The 23,570-nt window shown below is 27.5% G+C and overlaps 1 protein-coding gene and 1 long non-coding RNA gene across 3 annotated transcripts in view; one reads left to right on the top strand and one right to left on the bottom strand.

The window, feature by feature from the left end:
- Nucleotides 1–4,003, bottom strand: part of LOC107862609 (defensin J1-2-like) — a 52,806-nt gene extending 48,803 nt beyond the window's left edge. Inside the window, exons 1-2 of one of the 2 annotated variants that reach the window (XR_001672010.2) lie at nucleotides 3,694–4,003; nucleotides 2,579–2,987 (exon numbers count right to left, since the gene is read on the bottom strand). Coding sequence is in view for 1 of the 2 variants with exons in the window: in XM_047409674.1 (XP_047265630.1) it covers nucleotides 3,694–3,757 (64 nt within the window). In the remaining variant the exon portion in view is untranslated. Of the gene's footprint in view, nucleotides 1–2,578; nucleotides 2,988–3,693 lie in introns of those variants that run through there. The other variant, XM_047409674.1, reaches the window with a different exon arrangement.
- Nucleotides 4,004–18,560: 14,557 nt separating this feature from the next.
- LOC107862611 lies at nucleotides 18,561–19,899 on the top strand. Its single transcript, XR_001672011.2, has 2 exons — nucleotides 18,561–19,042; nucleotides 19,437–19,899. It is a non-coding gene; the product is annotated as an uncharacterized LOC107862611 (long non-coding RNA).
- The last annotated feature ends 3,671 nt before the right edge of the window (nucleotides 19,900–23,570 follow it).

Here is a 23,570-nt window from a genome sequence, read left to right as displayed (position 1 = left end):
GTAGCTAAAGTATAGATAAAAGAGTAAATATACATTATTTTTGTATTTATATATTTTGGAGCTCATATAGAAATCTCTAATTTCAAGACTCATATATGTTTGCATTTGTATGCAAAGCATATTTCATGGCTCAAATACAAATCTCTAAAGATTTATATTTGCGTATAAAGCGAATTCCGTGGCTCATATATAAACCTCTAAGGGTTTGTATTTGTGTACAACGGAAATTTTTGGCTCATATATAAATATCTAAAGCAAATTTGTATATATACACAATCTCTAACTTATATATTTAGATACTAAATTATAACTACGTCTTGTAATTATTTATTGTCCAAATATTAGCTATTTCTAGAATTTTGCCTTAAAAATTGCACTAAATAAAAGTAAGAAATTACACCCAATGACTTTGGAAATGGATATTTTAAAACTTTTGTCCTTTGTTTGTCCTATAATAAACTTTTAATGTCAAAAATTGAAACTTATTATAATTGAAATTTTGTCCACGCTAAAGGAAGTCAATATTTCAAAATCAACCACCTTTAAAGTCATTTTTATAAAGGAAAAGACTCAAATATGTCACTGAACTATCACAAATAATTCATTTATGTCATCCGTTAAAAGTTGGGCTCATTTATGCCATCGCCGTTACAAAACTAGCTCATCCATGTCATTACTTTTTAACAGTCGATTTTTAAAAATAGTCTTGCCACATGACAGCTTATTTAGAGGGCCACATCATTTTTTTAATTTTTTTTAAATTATTTTATTTTTAATTTTTTTTTTAATCCATTAAAAAGAATCCACCCAATTTTTTGATCCATTAAAAATTAATTTGATCTATGCTTTTAAAATTTGATTAATTTTTCATGATCAAACAAAAATTTAAAGAATTTTTTTTTTTAAATCTATTTCTAAAATTTATAACCAAACGCTATTCTAATTAAGCATATAGTATGTCTTAGCATACATGAAATATTTTGTCAGTCGAATGTAAGTAACTTTTTAGCTTTTTTATTTTTTATTAAGCATAGAATGGTATCATCAGCATCAGGGGCGGCTCAAGCAATAATATAATAATAATGTTTGATGTTAATATATCCCTTCAGTTTCAACTGAAAAATGACAAAAGCTTTAGTTAACGTGAATCTTTAAAAAAAAAGTGATAAAAAGCGTGGAGTGTATACTTTCTCCGTTCCCTTTTAGTTACTCGGTCGTCAATTAAAATAGCTATTTTATTATAATTTATTTATTAAATGATGTTTACTAATGTATTTGAAATTAATTTGAAGAAAAAAATAATTAATATTAAAGGTAAAATATGAAAAAAATCTTAATATGTCAAAAATGACAAAAAAACGAATCGAACGAGAATGTTTTAAGAATATATTCATGAAAAAATAATCAAATTTTAAAAGCATAGATCAAACTAATTTTCAATTGATCAAAACGTTGCGTGGATTCTTTTTAATGGATAAAAAAAAATGGCGTGGCCCTCTAATAAGTTGTCACGTGGCAAGGCTGTTTTTAAAAACCATCTGTTAAAAAGTAATGGCATGAATTGGCTGATTTTGTAACGGTGATGATATGAATGAGCCCAATTTTTAACGGATAGCATAAGTGATCCATTTCTAATAGTTCAGTGGCATATTTGAGTCTTTTTCCTTATTATAAATCACCGAATATAGAAGACAGTCTAATAAAACATGAGAATGCGTGCCAAAAAGAGCTGGAGGATGATTTTACATCAGTACTCCTAGTAATTTTTTCATGATTATTATTTAGTGTTTATGTAAGTAATAACTTTTAAAAGTTGCCTACAAATGTTCGTATTTACTGCTATTTTATAGTTTTAATACTTCTGTATGTTATAAAATGTTATTTTCCCCTTCTTTTGGGATTTTACGTGAAGCTGAGGCTAGTTCTATAATATTTTATTATATTTTTATTCAGTAAATTGTGCGTTTTTATTTATATGTTGTTTATGACGTTTCAAAATTGTTAGATTATTGTTGTTATTAACTATTTATAAGAGTAACTAGTTTCTAGTATTCCAAGTTAATTATTTCAAACTGTATATATAAAAAATGAATATGACTGAATCATATTTTAAAAAATTAATTAGGTTAGATAATTAGTTATGAACCAATTGTCTCACCCCCAACACCCTGGTGCTTTTTTATTGGTGAGTTTGAGTTTATTCTCAAATTCGATTCAAAACATCTTAATTTCAAGAAGATAATTTTTGTAATAAATCAAACCGCAAATTGATTAAGTACATATCTAATTTACATAAAAATATCTCATTGCATATTAGAGTCATAAGAACTTTATGGAACACATTTAAAAAAATTGTTGTTCTATCCTCATAAGAAAATAGTACACCACCTTAAATATCATTTTCTTTCATGAGCATTACGGGAAAAAAAAAAAAAAAAAAAAAAGAGTAATATTCAAAGTTCACTTTTCTTTGTACGATAATCCTCCTCATCAATTATCCTTGACTCCGCTCAAATTTAAAATAAAATTCTGAATCCTCTCATAAGGTAAAATGGAAGAAAAAAAAAAGGAGGGGAAATGAAGTAAATATCACTCATTTATTAGAAGCTGATTACATAGGTTGCAAGAAGCAAAACAACACCAATCAAGGAACCAATTACAAGCCTGTTCCTTCAGCAAGGAAGTAGTTATTCTCACACATATAGAGGAAATAAAAACAAAAGAAAAGAACAAATACAGCAAATTAAAAGCCAAACATATGTACCATGTTGGCTCAAATTCTTGACATTATTTATAGTACAAGCTGATTAAAATCTAACACCTTTTAGCGCAAAAGCAATTAGTGCGACGGCAAAAACCGCGCTCAAAACCATCACATTTGCACATAGTATTACAGTTGTTGTTCATGTTAGCATTGCCCTGAAAGCATGCTCCATAATAGTATGGGCTATGCTTCTCACATTCCCTTGCCTCTCCTACCATTGTCTCTGCAAATATTAATCCAAATTCCTCCATCTTGTTAGAATAAACAAAAATTGCAACTCATCATATATATATATATATGTGTATGTAACCATCCAGCTACAGGTAGCTAGAAAAACTTTGAATGTTATTTGATCAGGACTTGTCACTAATTCGATCATAGCTCGTTTTAGTTACTAAGTTAACAAGTAATTAGTCTTTATATTTATTTACTAGTAATAAATTTGTCTAATTTCGACTCATAATATATACTCCCTTCATTTAAAAAAAAAATGACCTACTTTCCTTTTTAGTTCGTTTAAAAAAGAATGACTCATTTCCTTTTTTGGCAATACTTTAATTTCAACTTTCCACATGGCATGTTTAGGACCACAAGATTAAAGGACATTTTGGTACATTTGACATAACTTTAATTTAAGGCCACCAGATTCAAAAGTCTTCTTTATTTTCTTAAATTTTGTGTCAAGTCAAAGTAGGTCATTCTTTTTTAAACGGAGGGAGTAATACTTTACCTCCGCCCTGTACTTAGTTTTTCAAGCGTTTTGTTGCAACGTGTGGCGAGAAATTAAAGTTGAGTGACTTTATGAGAGAACAACCCTAAGTTGAGTGACTTTTGAAGTAAGAAATAAAGTTGAGTGACTCTCTGAGAAAAAAGTTGTAAATTCAGTGACCATTTGAGTTATTAACTCGAAATTAAAGTTATAAACTTACCAGTAGCAAAGATGAGCATTAGAAGAAGGCATAAAGTGGAGAACAATTTCATGGATGCTGCCATTATTTTTCTTTGGTGGGGGATCGGAGTGGAAGAGTAGTTTGACTGATTCTTTAATTTGAGCAGAGAAAGTGATCGACAGAAATGAATGAGGAGGATTGGCTAATGTATCCATATTTATAGAAGGATATGAAATATGACCGTCTTTTCAACTTGCAATTATATTAATCTTTCACTCCGTTCCATTTTAACTATCGCTTGAGTTTAAAAAATGCTTGTCCCGATATAACTGTCATTCTAAAAATTGAAGATTAAAGTTGAAAATTGTTTTTAGTTAACCTTAATATTAAAGAAGTAATAATTTTTAGCTATTTAATTCTATATCTATATTCATATCTAATCTATATTTGTATCTACACAAAATCATCTTTTTATTTTGCTAAAATTGTTATTTAATTGTTTCTATAATCTTAGAAAATTAAAGAGTCCTAATATACATGGCAAGAGAAAAATATATGAATAATTAATATTGATAATGTTTTTTTTTTTTCTATTATAAAAAAGGAATACTAAAATATATGATAAGAAAAAAATCCTAAAATATATAGTAAAACGAATAAGAGAAAAATATGATCGTATTTAAAATCAATTACAATTCAAATTTCAAGTAGTATTTTTATATTTTGGTGACAAATAAAATCTTATTAAGATTTAAAACGTGCATATGTACATCTATAAAAGAATTTATAAATAGAAGAAAATATCTGAGCTTTGACCGGATTTGTAGTTAAGTATATTGAACTTTGCAGGGATCCTATTATCTCTCTAGACTTCTTTTTTTCATATTTTAATGGCATATATCTATCCACTTGGACAAGTTGTGTAATTCACATGCATTGGACGCGTGAAAGTATCAAAAAACGTTAAAACCCTCTTTTTTTTTTAATCAAATAGTCCTCAATTTTCTGATTTTGAAAATTTTTATATTCTTTCATTCTTTCTCTTCTCTTCTTTCTTTCTTCCTTTAATTGTGCTCCAATGGTGCTTCTTTCTTTCATCTTCAACACACCCAATTTATTTCTATCAATTTGACCCAATTTCAAATTGAAAAGAAAAAATTATCACAAAATTGAAAAACTAATCATTCGTTACGTTTGGTCGAAAGAAAAATCAAGTCTTTATCAAATTTTGGAGAAAATTAATTTCACCATTGCCGTCGGCAGCCACCATTGTAGCCGGTAGCCACCATTGCAACCGTCATTTGGGCATAATTAAGAAACTTTGGAAAAGTGTTTCATTTGATTTGAATAAAATTATTGAAGAAAGTTTTCGATTTGAATTTGAAATTTGGAAAAAGATTTAGTATGAACTAAATAAAAGTTACATTTCAAGAATTAGAATCAAGATTTTTGTGAAAAAACAATGAAAATTGATGAAAATAATAAGAGCGGAGTGCGTGTATTACACCGTCAGCCACCAAAACGAGGTGTAGCGTTTCGAGGGTAATTAAATCCACTTTAAAAAAATCTAGGTGGATAATAGGATCCCCGCAAAGTTCAATATGCTCAACTGCAAATTCGGCTAAAGTTCATATTTTTTTTTAAGTATTTTCTCAAAATAAAACTTCTTAACAAAATACAAATTAATTGTTTTTTCTTGAGAGCAATCACATCAACAATGTTGAATTTCTATGAAATCTTAGGGCTCAAGAAATAGTATAATGAAAATTACGATATAAGTATAAATCGTTTATTGTTGTTGTAAGTATAAATCATGTGATTGTAAGCTTGAGACAAATTTCGCCCAACGTGTTATCGAGTTAATAATGAGTTGCAGTACTTTTCTGTTGAGATTTTATTCTTTTTATTATAAATTAGAAGATTTATATTCTAAGAGTAGACTTATAAAATTCACATGTTTGGTCAGAAAAAAAAATAAAAAAATAGACTTATACATGTCCCTAAATTTGGGGTAACGTAATATGTGATGAACAATTGACACCACGTATTTGTTAGATTTTTGCCCTGATTTTCTTACTATATTTAAGTTTTCCTTTTTAGATTTTCTCTTTTATTAGTTTTATATTTTTAATATTAGGTTTTATATGTAGGCCAATTGGCCAAATCATATAATAAAATTATGTTTTTAATATTATTTTTTGTTGTCATCTTATTTATCGTCTCATAGTTTGCAACTAATAGTTTCCGCATGACGCTCTCTCGATTTCGAACCCAACAGTATTGATTTTTAAAGTTAAAATCTCTTTGGACTACAAGTTATCCACCACAACTTTTTTCTTATTTTTTTTTAAGAGTATTATTAAAATTATATTTTGAGAATATAATTATAATAGCAAGTTTTTTTTAATAATTAATTTTAGATAAAATGCAAGATCATACATTTTAATATAATATTAAAGCACTAATAAATATGATGTGAACGAATAGCATGATCATTCATTATCAAAATATGATTTTACATGTTCGACCATAAAAAACGAACAGATTTATACATGCCCTTAAAATAAGGGTAATGTGATTAGTGACATAAACTTGACAAAACTATCCTATCAAACGAATTCACTTACTCTCATTTACCATTTACATCTTTTTATACACAATTTTCTTTTTTAATATGTTTAATAGACAATTGTATAATCTAAATCTTTCAACAAAAAATTAGTATTGACATTATGAATTAAGTTTAAAATCTAGAACCACAACTTGGACTTTATCAATACAAATATCTAGAATAATGATAACTCCCACACAAATTAAGTTTGCCCATAGAGTAGTTACCTTCACATGTTTTGGATCGTTCGATGTTTTAAAAACACGAATTTCATAAACATGCTACATAACTAATTAAATAATGTTTTAAAAAAAAAAATCATTCCAAAAACAAATTGAAGAAGGCTGTAAAAGGATTAAAAAATAGATTTATGTTATTGGCAAAATTATGATGTTGTTAGCCACGGTATTTCACTTTATCATATTTTTTTGAAAAAAATCTCAGTCTCCATATTTGTCATTCATGCTTTTGCAACTTTAATTCAATCTTGAATGAGAAGATGTAGGGTATGAAACGTGGTTTCACTTGTGTTGATGTTGAAGTGTACGGAGAGAGAGAGAAACATGAGACTGAGAGAGATAGAGTAGAGCTTAATTTTCTCATAGGGTGTGTTTGGTGCGATGGAAAATATTTTTCATGAAAAATGTTTTTGAAAAATAAGTTGGTTTTTCACTTATTTTCTCATATTTGGTTGGTGAGTGAAAAATATTTTTCGAAAAATATTTTATGGTGTGTTTGGATGGTGAGTAGAGAATATTTTTTAGAAAAATATTTTCTAGTGTTTGATGGTGAGTGAAAAAATATTTTTTTAGAAAAATACTACTACTAATTGTTAACTAGTATATCAGTGTCTCTAACAACTCAACAATTTGTAAGAAATAATTTAAGCATAACAAATAATATCAATATCGAATTCTAAAGTACTACAATCACTAAATTTAAGCAACTATTAATTAACAAATATAGGAGACACTTTTCAATATTTTGTCAGGACAATCTCAAGATACTACAATCAATAGCAATATAATGGAACGACAAGCTTATTCAACCTCGTAAAACAAGTTACATTGATGACAAGTTGAAATATGCAATTAACAAAAGTAATATAAGTAAGTCTTTCTCTATGAATATGAAAATAACAATACATTCAACGAACATTGGAAATGAAAAAAATTTGGGTTTCGCTTTTTTCTTATTTCAAACAGTGAATAATTAAAGTAAAGCACAGTAAAAAAAAATTTCGAGTAATGTCAATTTTTGAGAAACGTAAATTTTTTGAGGCATGTGAATATGAGTGTTGTTAGGGTGGAGAAAAGGGATGGGAGTGGGGTCATAAGTCTCATTTGTCATTTTTTGGAAAATGACTTCCCTTGATCCATGAGGGAAGTCATTTTCCATCAAATGGAGGAAAATGAGTTGTTGTGGAAAATATTTTCTCAACATTTCATTACAACCAAACAAGGAAAAATTGAAAAACATTTTCCATCATACCAAACACACCCATAGAGTAGTCTTTACGTGACTTTAAATTAGTTTTAAAAAAAATTATTAGTAATAAATAAGAATAACTTATAAACTAAAAATCTAATAAATAAGAATAACTTAATAAACTATCTTTTTATTTATTATTTTTTTAATAAGCATAAAAAGAGCAAAAGAGACCGTTAAAATAGGATGAAGGGAGTAGTTATTCAAGACAAACTGAAGAAATACTTATGTACTACCTCCTTCTTTTCGAATTAATTACTTATATGGTCATCTTATCTAGGCGATGAAAATTATTAAGTAAAATCACTTTTATTTTATTAACAACTAGTAAAAAATTTCATGTTAGGCCTATTTTATAGTCACTCTTGCAGGAGATAAGTATTTTCTCTCACTGGAAAAACTTTCTTTTACTATTTCAGCTCTTTGTTAATGTTTAAGTATTTATTTATTGGGAGGATTTCTGGAATTTATTAACTTAGAATAAAACTTTTGTCTCTACTTTGAATCTTTTTGCCTTTAATTTCTCCAATGCTCCAGCGACTAAAATTTTGTAAAATTGCACTTTCCAGACTTATCCAAATGTGTACAATTTTTGAAAATAACAGACCCTTAGATAATGTCGAAATAAAAACTACATTAACAATAATAACATAGCAAGTAAAATTCTATAAGTGGATTCTAGATATTAGCATGTACGTAGGAAGTTTGTAACAATAAGAAGATTATTTCTAATAAATCCTTGCTTGTCAAAACTAAAAATTTAGAAAATAATATTAGTGCCTCAATAAAATTCCTCCCAAAAAATCATTTTTATGACACTTCTCATTAGTTAAAAGTTTTGAAACCAAATCAACTCTGAAGGAATAATTAGAATGTCATTCCACCACCCCTTAATTAACCTAGAATTCTGTAAAAGATTTTCCTTATTTTATGTGAAAGCAAATTTAAACGTGACAAAAAATAAATTAAATAAAGCATTATCAAATATTTGAGGATTTGTAATCTTAAAAATAAGATAATTTATTTATCATAATAGATAAAGATAATTTGATAGAGTAAAAATCTCGTTTATTTATTGTATGTATAACTTAAACTTATGCGCTCAAATAGTAAAACTAAAAGAGATATTTTTTATGAAAGAAAATATTTTTTCAGCAAGAGTGAGGAAAAATATTAGTCTTACTACTTTAGCAAAAATGACATTAGAAGTAATTTTCGTAAGTTGAAAGACCATACAAGTAATTAGCTCCTTTTACTCCACCTTGGTTTTGTTTTTGCTTCCCTCTCTCATCGCAATTTAACTAAAATAGAGAGTAGCACCCAATATAATTATTTGTTTTCTTCTTAAAAGATGTTAGCAATAATGAAAAATCGTTCTGTATTTTTTATGGGAGTGTGGAAAGATCGATTTAATCAAGAAATCACAACAACAACAATATGTCTGATATATTTCCACCAACTGAGGTCTAGAGAGGGTAAGTGTACGTAGTTCATATCACTACCTCAAGTGTGAGATAGATAAGTTGTTTCCGATAGACTCCCCACTCAAGATAAAACAAATCGAATAGACTCCCCACTCAAGATAAAACAATTTGAATCGAATAAGATCGGCCAATTATTGGGTTAATTATTTTTAAATGATTTTGTAAATTTTTTTATTTGACTATCGATTCGGTCTCCGATTCTAAGGTCTTAGTTAATGATTAAATCTATAACCCGATAAGATTATAATAAAATTATTTTTTATCTCTGATTATATAATAACGACTTTAGATTTATATAAATACAAATTGCCCTATCTCTTTTACTATATTTTATAGTCGTTGTCTTGATGTTGTTGTTTACTTTATGAAGTCGTTGGTTTGTTGGGGTTCTACCTATCAACGTGAACTATTATCTGAATTTATTTTTTTTATCTTGAGATTGATATAGTGTCAATAATGCATCCTACTCAACTAAAAAGAAAATAAATTTGTTTTAGTAATAATCTATTTTAATTTGTTTATGCTTGTAATTTTTATACATTTTTATGCGTGAAGACAATGCATATGTAAATAAATGAAACCAAGCGAGAAAGTTTTTTTTTTTTTTTTTTTTGAAAAATAGAGATGATTTTGTTGTTGCATTAAACTGAAAATTAAATTATTAAGAATAAAATATCGATTAACGAAAAATTGATAATAAATATCTTATTGATTCAGTTATCAATTTAAAATATCTACAAATCAAAAATCAATAAATTAAATTAATAATACACAAATTTAAACAGAACCAATTGATGAACATCCTTAATTTCTAGTATCACTCATTTTTAATATCCTCCTTTCTTTATTGCGTTAAGACCAATCATAGGTGTGAATAATATAGTCGTTTGGTTGGGAAATAGTTATCCCGAAATAATTAATTTTGGAATTAGTTATTCCGGAGTTACCCAGGATAACTTATCCCACCATGCATATGGGATAAATTATCTCATCACTATGTTGTAAATGGCGAAATAAGTTATCCCGATATTGATTAATCTCTCCAATCAAACATGGGATAAAATGATCCTTCATTTTATCCCAAGATTATTTATCCCTTATACCTCACACCAAACAATTGCTTAAAATTTCTCATCCGACTCATTCTATTTTAATATATGTGACACTTTTTTGTTTATTCAACCTAAAAAAATGACACTTATATTTAGCACTTGTAACAATAATTTAACTAACTTTTTCTTTTACGTTAATAAGCATACTTATAACTACATAAATGATTTATAACTTATTTTAAATCATAATTTCTTCTTTTCTTTTTTGAATTTCATGTTCGGTCACACCTTCACATAAATTAAAATCAATGAAATACTCATATTTCACATGTGAGAATAAATGTGGTGTGTGAATTAGTATTATTTATCTTTTGGACCCCTATAGTCAACATATTACAGGTTGGTCCCCGGATGTCTGATCACTGTATACGTGTCATTGCATAATTGGTCTCCCATTGTCAATATATATATATATATATATCATGTTGGTCCTCTTGTATCTGAATAACTGTGTAAACATTATTGGATAATTGGTCCCCTAGCTTCTGCATTTGTTTGTTAGGTACCCCACCACCTGCACTATTTTTATAACCAATCAAATTTTAAAATGTTGTGGCATTGTCCATATTAATGTGTAATGTCTCTGTCTCAATTTCATGTGGCGTTTGCTCCTTCTCAAGGGTCGTTCGGTAAAGTGTGCATGCATTGGTTTGTTACCCTTCCGCTTACAAAAAATGACTTATTTTTTTTTAGTCTGTTAAAAAATGATTGATCCTTTTTTTTTTTATAATACTTTAATTTCAACTTTCGACATGACATATTTAGGACCACAATATTAAAAGATATTTTGGTACATTTAACACAACTTTAATTTAAGGCCACAAGATTTAAATTTTTTTTTTATTTTTTTAAATTTTTTATCAAGTCAAAGTAGGTCATTCTTTTTTAAACGGAGGGAGTATTTTTTTTTTTTTGATTAAAAAAATTATTTGTTTCTTGTTTGGTGTCATAACAATTGTCACTATATAGCCATTGTTAGGTCTAATCAAACGTCTGCTTCACTTTCTAAATTTGGGTCCCAAACACCTGCTTCACTTTCTAATTTAGGTCCCATACACATCTGCTATTCTGCTTCACTTTCTTTGTATTCATATCAGACTTAACGTATCTTTGTGGCACCGGCCATATTTAGCAGAGAAAGATGTGTATTTAAACTTGTTGTTTTCTTTTTCTTTTCTTTTTTATAAATCTTTTTTTCTTCTGTCTAGAGAAGTCGATGATGTTTGTAAAAATTTATCTGCATCAAGTAGATATATATATATATATATATATATATATATATATATATATATAAATCTTACCAACATTTCATTGTTAAATGATTTAATGAGGTAAGGACGTATATTAATTAATTGTGCATGGTTAGTGAAAAACACATGATAATATATTCTATCGACAAAAGATTGATCTTTTTTTTTTATCTTACTGTTACTTACAGTTATCTGTTTGACATTTTTTAGTAGTTCTAATTATCAACATGAAGGTTAGTCACATCTTGCATCTGTTTTTTTTTTTTCAAAAAAAAAAAGAATTGCATTAGGGAAAAGAAAAAGAGAGGATTATAAGATGAAGATCAAATCTTTACCAATAAGATAAAATTCAAATAATCAATTAATTAAGTATTAAAATTTAGATCCCGATATCCGCAGTTCACCCTCTGGCATTATTTCCTATTTTTGGTCCCGCAGCTTTACTATTCAATTACTGTATATCATTTGTCCACCACTTGTTTTTGTTAAGTGAGAAGATTTGTTAATTAGTAATTGAAAATATAATGTGATGAGAATGCATTTAAGTAATAAAAGTACAATTTATTTAAAGATTAAGGATTCGTTTGTTCATAAGAATTTTTATTTTTTTTTCGAAAAGTTATTTTGAAGATTAGGGTGTTTGGCCATGAGAATTCCAATTTAAATTTACATTTTTTTTCCAACTTCATTTAACTTTATTTATTGTTACAAATGGTTCAATTTTTTTTTCTTTATAAAAAACACTCTGTTAATTTCAACAACAATCGAAGTTAAATGTCTAACTATCACATTACCAATTTTTTCCTACTTTCATGATAAAATACCTCAAAATTGAAGGTAACTTCATTTTTTCCCCCTCAAAATCTCCTCATGATAACCTTAATCTATTCATTCTTGCGACTCTTTATGCAACACTAACAATAAAGACAATGCTGTTATCTCCTCTTACATTTAGTTGTACTTGTGGGTAAATTAGTTAAGTTGGATGATTTTGATAGTTTTTAAAAATTGGGAGTATAAAATTATATTTTAAAAAAGTTCAAAAATCTAAAAAAAAATCCAAACAGATATGGTCAAACACAACTTCAACTTCAAATTTAATTCGAGAAAATTTTTATTTTCATATTCAAACGCCTACAAAATTTTAATTTTAAGATGAAGATAATATAATGGCTGACAAAGATCATGTGATTAAATATTCCCTCCACTCATTATCAAAGTAAAATTTCACATGTTCCATTATGGAAGAAAAAAAAACTCACATGCCAAAAAAATCAGGGATAACCTACACGTGACAACCCCACCCCATCAAATAAACTCACCCAATCACTCTTATCCCTCTTATTAATAAATAAAATAAATATATTATTTACATCCTCGACCCACAACTTAGACACCATAGTCTTTTTCTTTTTTTTTTTTTCAAAGTGAGAAGATTTTTCCATAGTAATTGAAATTATAATTGAGAATATAATTAAGTAGATTTAACTTTTAAGATGAGGTGTATAATTATATATTTTAATATGATATTAAAATACAGATAAAAGTCATTTAATTTTATCGTCGCTCATTATCAAAATAAAATTTTATATGTCTGATCATGAAAAAAGAATCGATTTATACATGACCCTAAATAAGGAGTAATGTGATATGTGATGAACATTCGACAATACATTGATTTTTAAAGTTAAAATCTCCTTGGACCACACTTGTCCACCACAACCTTTTTTTTTTTTTAGAATATGATTGAAATTATATTTTGAGAACATAATTATAATGACAGTTTTTGAATAGATTAATTTTTAGATAAAATGCAGGATCATACATTCTAATATAATATCAGACACTAATATTGATGTGATTGAATATCATGACTACTCATTATCAAAATAAGTTTTTTTATGTTCGATCATAAAAAAAAGGATAGATTTGCACATGCCTATATTAGGGGTAATGAGATTTGGCATAGACAATGTGATCGAATATCATGACAACTTGTTATCAAAATAAGATTTTATATTTTCGATCATTAAAAAGAATTGATTTACACATACCCCTATATTAGGGGTAATGTGATTTGGTATAGATGGTGTGATCGAATATCATGACTACTCATTATCAAAATAAAATTTTATATGTTCGATCATAAAAAAAGAATAAATTTGCACATGCCTATATTAGGGGTAAAGAGATTTGGCATAGATGATATGATCGAATAGCATGACAACTTGTTATTAAAATAAGATTTTATATTTTTTTATCATAAAGAAAAATTGATTTACACATGCCCCTATATTAGGGGTATTGTGATTTGATATAGATGATGTGATCGAATATCATGACTATCCATTATCAAAATAAGATTTTACATGTTGGATCATAAAACAAGAATAGATTTGAACATACCTATATTAAGGGTAATGAGATTTGGCATAGATGATAGGATCGAATATCATGACAACTTGTTATCAAAATAAGATTTTATATTTTTTTATCATAAAGAAAAATTGATTTACACATGCCCCTATATTAGGGGTAATGTGATTTGATATAAATGGTGTGATCGAATATCATGACTACTCATTATCAAAATAAGATTTTACATGTTGGATCATAAAACAAGAATAGATTTGAACATACCTATATTAGGGGTAATGAGATTTGGCATAGATGATAGGATCGAATATCATGACAACTTGTTATCAAAATAAGATTTTATATCTTTTTATCATAAAAAAAAATTGATTTACACATGCCCCTATATTATGGATAATGTGATTTGATATAGATAGTGTTATCGAATATCATGACTACTCATTATCAAAATAAAATTTTACATGTTGAATCATAAAAATGAATAAATTTACACATGCGCTTAAATTAGGGGTAATGTGATTCATGACAAAGAACTTGACAAAACTATCCTATCAAACAAACTCACTTACTCTTATTTACCATTTACATCTTTTTATACACATTTTTCTTTTTTTTTAATATGTTTGATAGATCACTGTATAGTTGAAACTGTTCAACAAAAAATTAATGTTGACATCTTGTTTTAAGTTTAAAATCTTCTAGAAGGTATTAATGCATCCATTAAATTCATTGTATTACTAATGTAATAAATTTTGAGGTATTAGTAATACAAATCTCAATACAAAATAGAGTGTATAACTAATGCAAGCATTAGTTATACACATGATAAAAAATAAACCAAATAAGGTACTACTAATACACATTAAACTAATGCATGTATTAATTTTCCAATATACTCTATCAAACGAATGTAGTAATAGCACCTTGTTTGATTTGCATTAGTTATATACTATTGTGTATTGATGTGTGTATAACTAATAACTCAAAATTCACGGCATTAGTATTGCAATGGATTCTAATACATGCATTAACATGATTAGAGACATAATTGTCCCTTAAAACTTTTTCTTACCATCATATTTGTGGAGGGTATTTTTGTAAGCAAACACTTTTTTGAAAAATAATATGCAATATATGTTATTTTCAATAAATCAAATCAGGTACTGCATAATTTTTTTTTTCTTTACATAACTAATATAAACATATCGCACTATTTTTGTACATGTTATCCTACCAAGCGACCCATCTTTAGTCTATTTCTGGTCCCAAAATCTGTCTAATGTGATCACTTTGTTTGGTCAAAATAAAGAAAAGAAAAACGTGACCACTTATGTGGTACCAATTTAGTGATAAAAGGGACACGTCAGATACCACAACGTGCAAATAATTATTATATAATTTATAACATGCTGATAAATTTGTGGATAGAGTAGTCTCTTCAAATATTTTGGACCTTTCAAAATATATAGATGAATAAAATGTTATTTTAATTTTTTTGACAAAAAATCTTTCAACGCTTTAAAAGAACGATTAAGATATTTTAAAATTTTTGATTCAGTATTTGAAATCTGTATTAAAGTTTGATTAAATCTGAATTTGCATAAAAAAATCTCACATTTATGGAGTAAAATGCTCTTCAAAATGAACGTCGGCGGCATGCTTAACACATGCACATAGGATGAAAAACAGTATTTTCAATGGCATACGGGTGAATAACGTATAATAACTTGCCCCTTGGGGGGAAAATAATAGTTGGAAATGACGGGTAATACATTAATAAAAATGACTTCACACTCAAGGCTAGCTGAGCCGTTTTGTTAAATTTGAATAGAAGAAAATGAGAGAACAAAGACCAATTATTGAGTTAAAATTTTCACTAAGTGGTGAAAAAAACTAAGTAAACCCATAAGGAATTCAAAGGAGACAATGTATGGTATATGCAAAAAAAGAAAAAAAAAAATCAACCACATACTGTAATTTTTGGACCAAGAGGGGTTGGTTGACCCCCGGATGCACGTCCTTCGCCACTGATAAAGGTTATGCGATAAACTAAAGCATAAGTTAAGGCTCCCATGTTCCGTTGGTCCTTTGTTTGTTTGTAACCTTTAAGAGATAAAGGTGAGCTAGAAGTTTACTTCAGAGTATTATATTAGGTGCAATGCAAATAATATGATTCTTGAGGGAAAAAGTTGATTTTGAAAAAGAAAGGTGTTTATTTAGATGAGTTTTTTAATTAAAAATAAGGTGCAAGAGCGCGTAGCAGTTATAGTATGCACATAAATCATTAGATATAAGCGCATCCATTTTCTTGCTCATTAATTATTTAGATTATAGTTGAAGAACTACTTCGTACCATGGGCGGATTTAGGGGTAAGGTGGAGGGTTTTCGAGAATCCCATAACTTTTGTGCGGATCGATCTTGTATTTATATTGATAAATCTAGTAAATACATAAAAAATATAAGTTGGGAACTTGCAATAAAATATGCTATTGATCTAGTGACAAAGAAGGTGCCTTACGAGTTTTAATCCTATTAGCCACTGTATTTTAAATTTTTATTATACTCAAAAAATTCATAAATTTAAAATTCTAAATTCATCTGCTTGCTACTGGATTTCTCGAAGAACTACTTGCTGCTGGCCACTACAATATTTTGCTAGTGACTAGAATGTGTGTTTATAGTCTTTCATAAAAAATAAATGCAAGAAAGATGGTTTAAAAAATGAAAAAATTACATCACAACATCATAATCTTATCATGATATCTATATTAATGTTTCATATATTTTATTTAATCACATCCTATCTCATATATTGTATATATTCGAAATGTAATACATTCGAAAAATTATGTATTCGAAGAAATTTATGAGTGAGATAATGTTTCATGAGTTAATTTGTGTATTTTAAATTATTGTGGTCATGATACAGATCAACCAATCTACTAATGTATGTATCATGAATTAGTTATGGACATGATACATTAAAATATATCTGATATTACACATTATGTATTAACAACGCAATGTATTCGAAGAAAAATAATGGATCCAACAATTTTATAAAATTTTATGTAATGTTGACAAGATATGAAATAGGAAATAATTAGCTTTCAGTAGTGAGATTTATATTGTTTATATTTTAAAAAAATGAAGAAAATCTTGAGAGCTCTCTTCACGTGTATAGTTTAGTAACACTAATTTCTCTCATGGTCGTAAAACACCTTATTTTTAATTAAAATACACTTTAATTTTATGGTTATTTTAATACTTCGAATAATTATTAATTGATATTACCACATCATTTTTTGACTATTTAACATAGAGAGTGCATACACTCTTTTAAAGAGAATGAGGAACTAAGAAAATATTACAATTTTACTTTTAAAAGTTTATTTTTTATGAAATGCATATTTCTATTTTTTAATATTATTTTTTTTCTTAATTTTTTTTTTCTTTCTTTCCTTCTTCACAAGTCATCGATATGTTGTCACTTTTTTCATCTCTGTCCGAAACTCCCAGACCCACTTTCAATGCCATCATATCTTTTATCATTTCTCAATTTTTTACTATAATTACTTTGATTCTCTTTAATTTCAAAATTTTATCTAAAATTTTTTCTTACAGTTAAGATAATCTTATAAAATTTATTAAATTTTAAGATAGTTAGGAGGTATTATTAAAATTTTCATCCAAGCTTCAATCTAGCTCTTTAAGATTTTTTTCTTAATTCATTGATTCTCTCAAAGATTTTAATTTTGATTTTATTGAAACTATATAAAAAAAAGATAAATTAATTGATAATATTTTCAAACTTGTAAGTTAATTACTCTAAAAAAATAATAATTAATTTTTAATATCAAAACATTATAAAATCCGGGAAATAATATGATATTACGTTTGTGGATGAAGAAAGAAAAAATAAACAATGGATGGAATTAAGAATATGGGGAAAAATGATTTGCTGAAGAAGATGCGGAAAAGTTGTGGCGGGGGTGGGGGTGTGGTCAAAAAATAAAATAGAAAGAGAAAAAGAAGAAAGAAAAGAATTTTTTTTTAAAAAAAGATTTTAAATTAATTTAATGCGTGTGAAGTAATAATTGATGCGTGAAAATTACCATTACAAAGTTGTTGAGCGAAATATTACAACGCCCACAAAATTAAAATGTGTTTTGGCTAATTCTGGACGACTTCTAACTTTATGTCTTTTTTCTATTTATTTATTTATTTATTTATTTATTTATTTTATTTATTTATAACAAGTCCAAAAGTTATCATTTTGAGATAAAAGTTTCTTTATTTATAGCCTTAATTATTGAATACTTTTAACGCGAACATTCGGAATTGACACTCCTTCGTTACACCTTTCCTTCATTTCTTCAAGTGCACATTTATATGAGTGACACTTGTCACATTTAAAATTTACAGATTTAGATTAAATTATTTTAACAATCTCTAATTAATCGTATCTGTGAAAAAGATTTCAACAATTACAGCAAATATATTTACAGGTAAACTTCGTCGAAATGGAAACTTTAAAATCGTAAAAATAAAATATTTTGCTCGTTATCATAAATAAAAATGATCCAATAGCTAGTGTACATTAAATTTTTTTTTTTTTTTGGGTTTTCCAAGGTATCCCTACAGCCGCAGCCATGAGATTAATCCTCCGTTCCTATGATCAGCACACACTAAGCGGTAGGAAACTGTCCACAATTTTTTTTTCATTTATTAGAGGTGGGATCGAACCCCCAACCTCTTAGTTACGGGGTGAATTGCTAACCACCACACCATTATTTACAGGTATAATGATATATGTATTACTTAAAACTGACTAATTTCAAATACCTCAACATAGAAAAACTGAAAACTGCAAACAGAAGTAATAAAAGATTTTCTCTCTGTTACTATTTTCCTTATAAATATATGGTCACCTAACAATTCTTTCTCACCATTCTTTTCCTCAAAATATAATATTAGATCAAAGAAAGAAAGCTTCTCTATGGCTGCCAATTCTCTGAAACTATTTGCCACTCTCTCTCTTCTCTTTATGCTCCTCTTTGCCACTGGTAATTCATTCATTCATTTTCATTCCTTGTTTATTTAAGTTGTCTATTCCTCTCCATGCTACATTTCTCCTTTCTTTCTTTCTCACTATATATAATTGATGAAGTAAACAGTATTTCAGATAAGCCGTTTCAGTTTATGTGACATGTTTTTCTTCTTAATTCGTTTCAAATATTGAGAACGATACAGTACTTAACACTTTGAGAACAATTAACTTTTAACACTTCCTAGCTATTTTACACTTAAAGTCGTGCAAACTAATCTTATGACATGTTTAATTAAGGCAGCGAGTTTCCAAAATGTACATTTCTTTCTTACATTCCGTGTGAATTCAAACTATGCCACATAAATTGAACCAGAACCATTGGATATATACTAATGCGAAATAAGTTGCAGAAATGGGAGTGACAGAGGGGAGGACATGCAAATCAAACAGCAGGTTATATAGTGGACCGTGTTTCAACAACAACAACAACAGAAACGTCAACTGTAATTTTATTTGCAGTCGTTGCGAGGGCTTCCAAGCCGGAGGTTGCGAAAGTCGCAATTGTGTGTGTAGGAGGAGCTGTTGATTTTCCTATATCCAAATATGTATGCATGGTGGTTTTTTCTTTTTGCTTTTTTTTTTTTTTGAAATTTGAATCAATAAGAATGAAGTTCAAGTCTAGTTGATTAAGAACAGGACTCCCAGTTCTTTAATTAATTAAGATTGACTATGTAATAAATAAGAGTTGCATGGTTGTGTTCTTTAATATTATGCATGTGTGGATGTAATTTGAGAAGTTGTATGCTTATGCTTTGTCTCCATTATCCATTCTCCGTTTGTCATGAAAGGTGAATAAAGTTGGAAGTTTAATAATTTTGAGTGACTATTTGAGAAATTACTTCTGTAGTGATGTGGATTTTATAATGCTATAGTATGGCTTAATTTCTCTTAAATTATGAGTGACTTGAGCAGCTGATCGAGTAGCTTTTGTTCGTCCTCCTTACCACCAATTTAGCTGTTTGTTTCGTGATTTTATTATATCACTTTTAATTAATTATTATATATTATTTATGTATTAAAAAGTTATACAATATTTAATAAAAAAAATAAAGTAGACATTTATGACATATATGCTTCAATCATAATTTTACTATATCATTCCTAATTAATTATTATAAGTCATCTAAATATTATAAAATTATGGAAAAATGATCAAATATGCCCCTCAACTTTGTAAAAAGGTCTAAATATACCCCCGTTACAAGTTTGGTCCAAATATGCCCTCGCCGTTAAAGTTTAGCAAAAAATATACCCCTAAACTTTGCAAAAGGGTCCAAATATGCCCTCCATTACAGGTTTGGTCCACCCTCGCTGTTAAAGTTTAGGAGCAAATATACCTCTTAACTTTGCAAAAATGTCCAAATATACCCTCCGTTACAACCCATAATAATAATAATAATAATAATAATAATAATAATAATAATAATAATAACAAAGTTCAACTTTTACACAAATAAATTAGTTCAGACACATGAATTACGATTTGTTCAATTGAGAACTTAAACACGTGTTAAAGTGTTTTATTAAACTCTTTCGATTTAAATTTTAGAAAAATATATGTTCTCAAGCAAAGGCGGAATGATTTATATACGATTGAAATTATTTTTATGTATATATAATAATAATAAAGTTTAACTTTTACATAAATAAATTGAGTTCAAACATGTGAATTGTGATTTATTTCAATTGAGAACTTAAACATGTGTCAAAGTGTTTTATTAAACTCTTTCGATTCAAATTTAGAAAAGTTATGTTCATATTATCAAGTAGAGGCGGAACAATTTATATATGATTGAAATTATTTTTTACGTATATATAACAGACGTTGCTCCTTCGGTAATTAAGTTCATGTATCCTCTTAGTAAAATTTTAATTCCGCCACTAATATCATACATGTTACGTATTTTTGCTATGCACATCAACTTCAATTGAAACATGTACTGGTTTTACGTACGATTCATGTGTCTGAACTAATTTATATGTGTAAAAGTTTAACTTTATTATTATTATTATTATTATTATTATTATTATTATTATTATGGGTTGTAATGGAGGGTATATTTGGATATTTTTGTAAAGTTAAGGGTATATTTGCTCCTAAACTTTAACAACGAGGGTATATTTGGACCAAACCTGTAACGGAGGGCATATTTGGACCCTTTCGCAAAGTTTAGGGGTATATTTGCTCCTAAACTTTAACGGCGAGGGCATATTTGGACCAAACTTGTAACGGAGGATATATTTGGACCTTTTTACAAAGTTGAGGGGCATATTTGACTATTTCCTCTAAAATTATTATAAAGTCATCTAAGTATTAAAAAAACTTAATAATGTTTAATGCTAAATTAACTTGACGTCTTATATAAGGTCCACTTAATTTTTTTTCGCAAGTATTTTTTTATGGTAATTTCGCTATATCACTCCTAATTAGTTATTATAAGTCATTTAAAACATTTCTACATTGTTGCTTCAATCGTGATTTTACTATATCTCCCTAATTAATTATTATGGTCATCTTAGCATTGTGTCATTTAAATTGAAATAGAAGAAAAATTATTATAAATTATAACAATTAAAAAATTAAATTATTTAAAAAGTATAATTGATTATCAATGCCAAAAATTTTAGACAAGAAAAGTAATTTATATTATTTAAAAATTATGTAAAAACTATTATAAATTACAATAGTTAACAACTAAAAATATCTAAAATAAATTTAATATGTTATATGTTTCAAAAAGTACTTATAAAAATACTATAAATCATAATAATTAATAACTTAAAAAATTTAAAGGTCAATCTGTATGCTTTGACACAAGTTTATTGGTCCTTCCCATTGCCTTCATTTTTTTTATTCATTTTAATTTATTTGTCTTATTTTTTTTTTTTAATTTGTTATATATTTCAAAAAAATAAAAAATTCCTACAAATCACATAACTAATAACTTAAAATATTAAAAGATATAAAATTTTTGGCTGACTATCAAAATTGTATCAGTATCATTTAAATTGAAATACAAAAAATATATTATAAATCACAATAATTAAAAATTTAAATTCTTTAAAAATATAATTGACTATTAATGCCATAAAATTTTGGACAAAAAGATTAACATATATTATTTAAAATTACATAAAAAGTATTATAAATTAAAATAGTTAACAACTTAAAATATTTAATAAAAGGTTTAATATGTTATATATTTCTAAGAAATACGTAAAAAATATTTTATAAATCACAATAATTAATAACTTCAAAAATTTTAAAAATATAAAATATTTAATTAAATCTCCAAATTATATTAGTGCCACTTAATTGAAATAAAAAAAATACTCAATGATTAAAAACTTAAATTATTTTAAATATAAGTGACTATCAATAATGTCACAAAAGTTTGAACAAGGAGAGTAACATGTATAATTTGAAAATTACATAAAAGATATTATAAATTACGACAGTCAACAACTTAAAATATCTAAAACATATAACAAATATAATTATCTAAATTTTATTTATGTCACATAATTTGAGATTAAAAAATGATATATATATTGGGCGCGTGCTGGCATGCTCCATCGACATCTAGTAATAACATAAAAGAGAGTGAATTGAGTTATGTCCGACTTTCATCTAATTAAGCGATGGATGAAGATACTTTATTCGCTTCTTATTAAGATCATCATAAGTCACAACACATATTGTTAGCTGGAAAATTAAGCATCCGTCTCACAGTAGTGGAAAATCAAGACCTACGCCTTTGAAGGATTTGTACTAAAACTTCACTTAACTGCGAGCCATTTGGACTACAAGAACTGCAACCTAAGAACTAACTCTAATTCCTCTAATAACAATCTACTTAGAAGGTTTAATCTCCTATGAGTTATACCCTTAATTAACTTGTAGTTTAGTTACCAACATGGGTTGTGGTGCAGTGGATGAGGCTGCTCCACTCTTAATTAGCCCTGGGTATGGAGAAAATTTTGTTGGGAGTGCTGCCACCTTAATGGGCCCTACAACGCGCGATCCGGATTAGTAGGGACTCCAATGCGGACACCGAATTTAAAAAAAAAAAAAAAAAAAAAAAAAACCTTGTAGTTCGATGCGCCTATCTGTGTGATGCAAAAACTCATCATATGTACACGGTTTGGAGGACGAGTGTCACCCCAACATTAATTAAGGGTGCGGCTTAGGCCCTGGATGGTTCCCGAGGTCATTTTCTTATTGCCCAAAACTTTATCGACCTTCAATTTGGGGAGAGGGTATATATGGGTTTTATGTGTCAATTTTTGACATCTTTTTATTAATTAATGACCATAGACTCCAAGATCTTGTCCACGATATTTATATTTAGAGATCACTCCTTCATTTCAAGAACATTTGGGTAGTGGCTTAGGCCCCAGATGGAGCGTTGTATGATTGTGTAATTTTAAAAATCAACCTCCCGAGTTCGTTGGTTAGTTTTCTTATCGTACAAAATTAATTT

This window comes from Capsicum annuum, chromosome 3 (assembly GCF_002878395.1).
Source record: "Capsicum annuum cultivar UCD-10X-F1 chromosome 3, UCD10Xv1.1, whole genome shotgun sequence".
NCBI lineage: Eukaryota > Viridiplantae > Streptophyta > Magnoliopsida > Solanales > Solanaceae > Capsicum > Capsicum annuum.
This window is presented reverse-complemented; position numbering and strand designations above follow the sequence as displayed.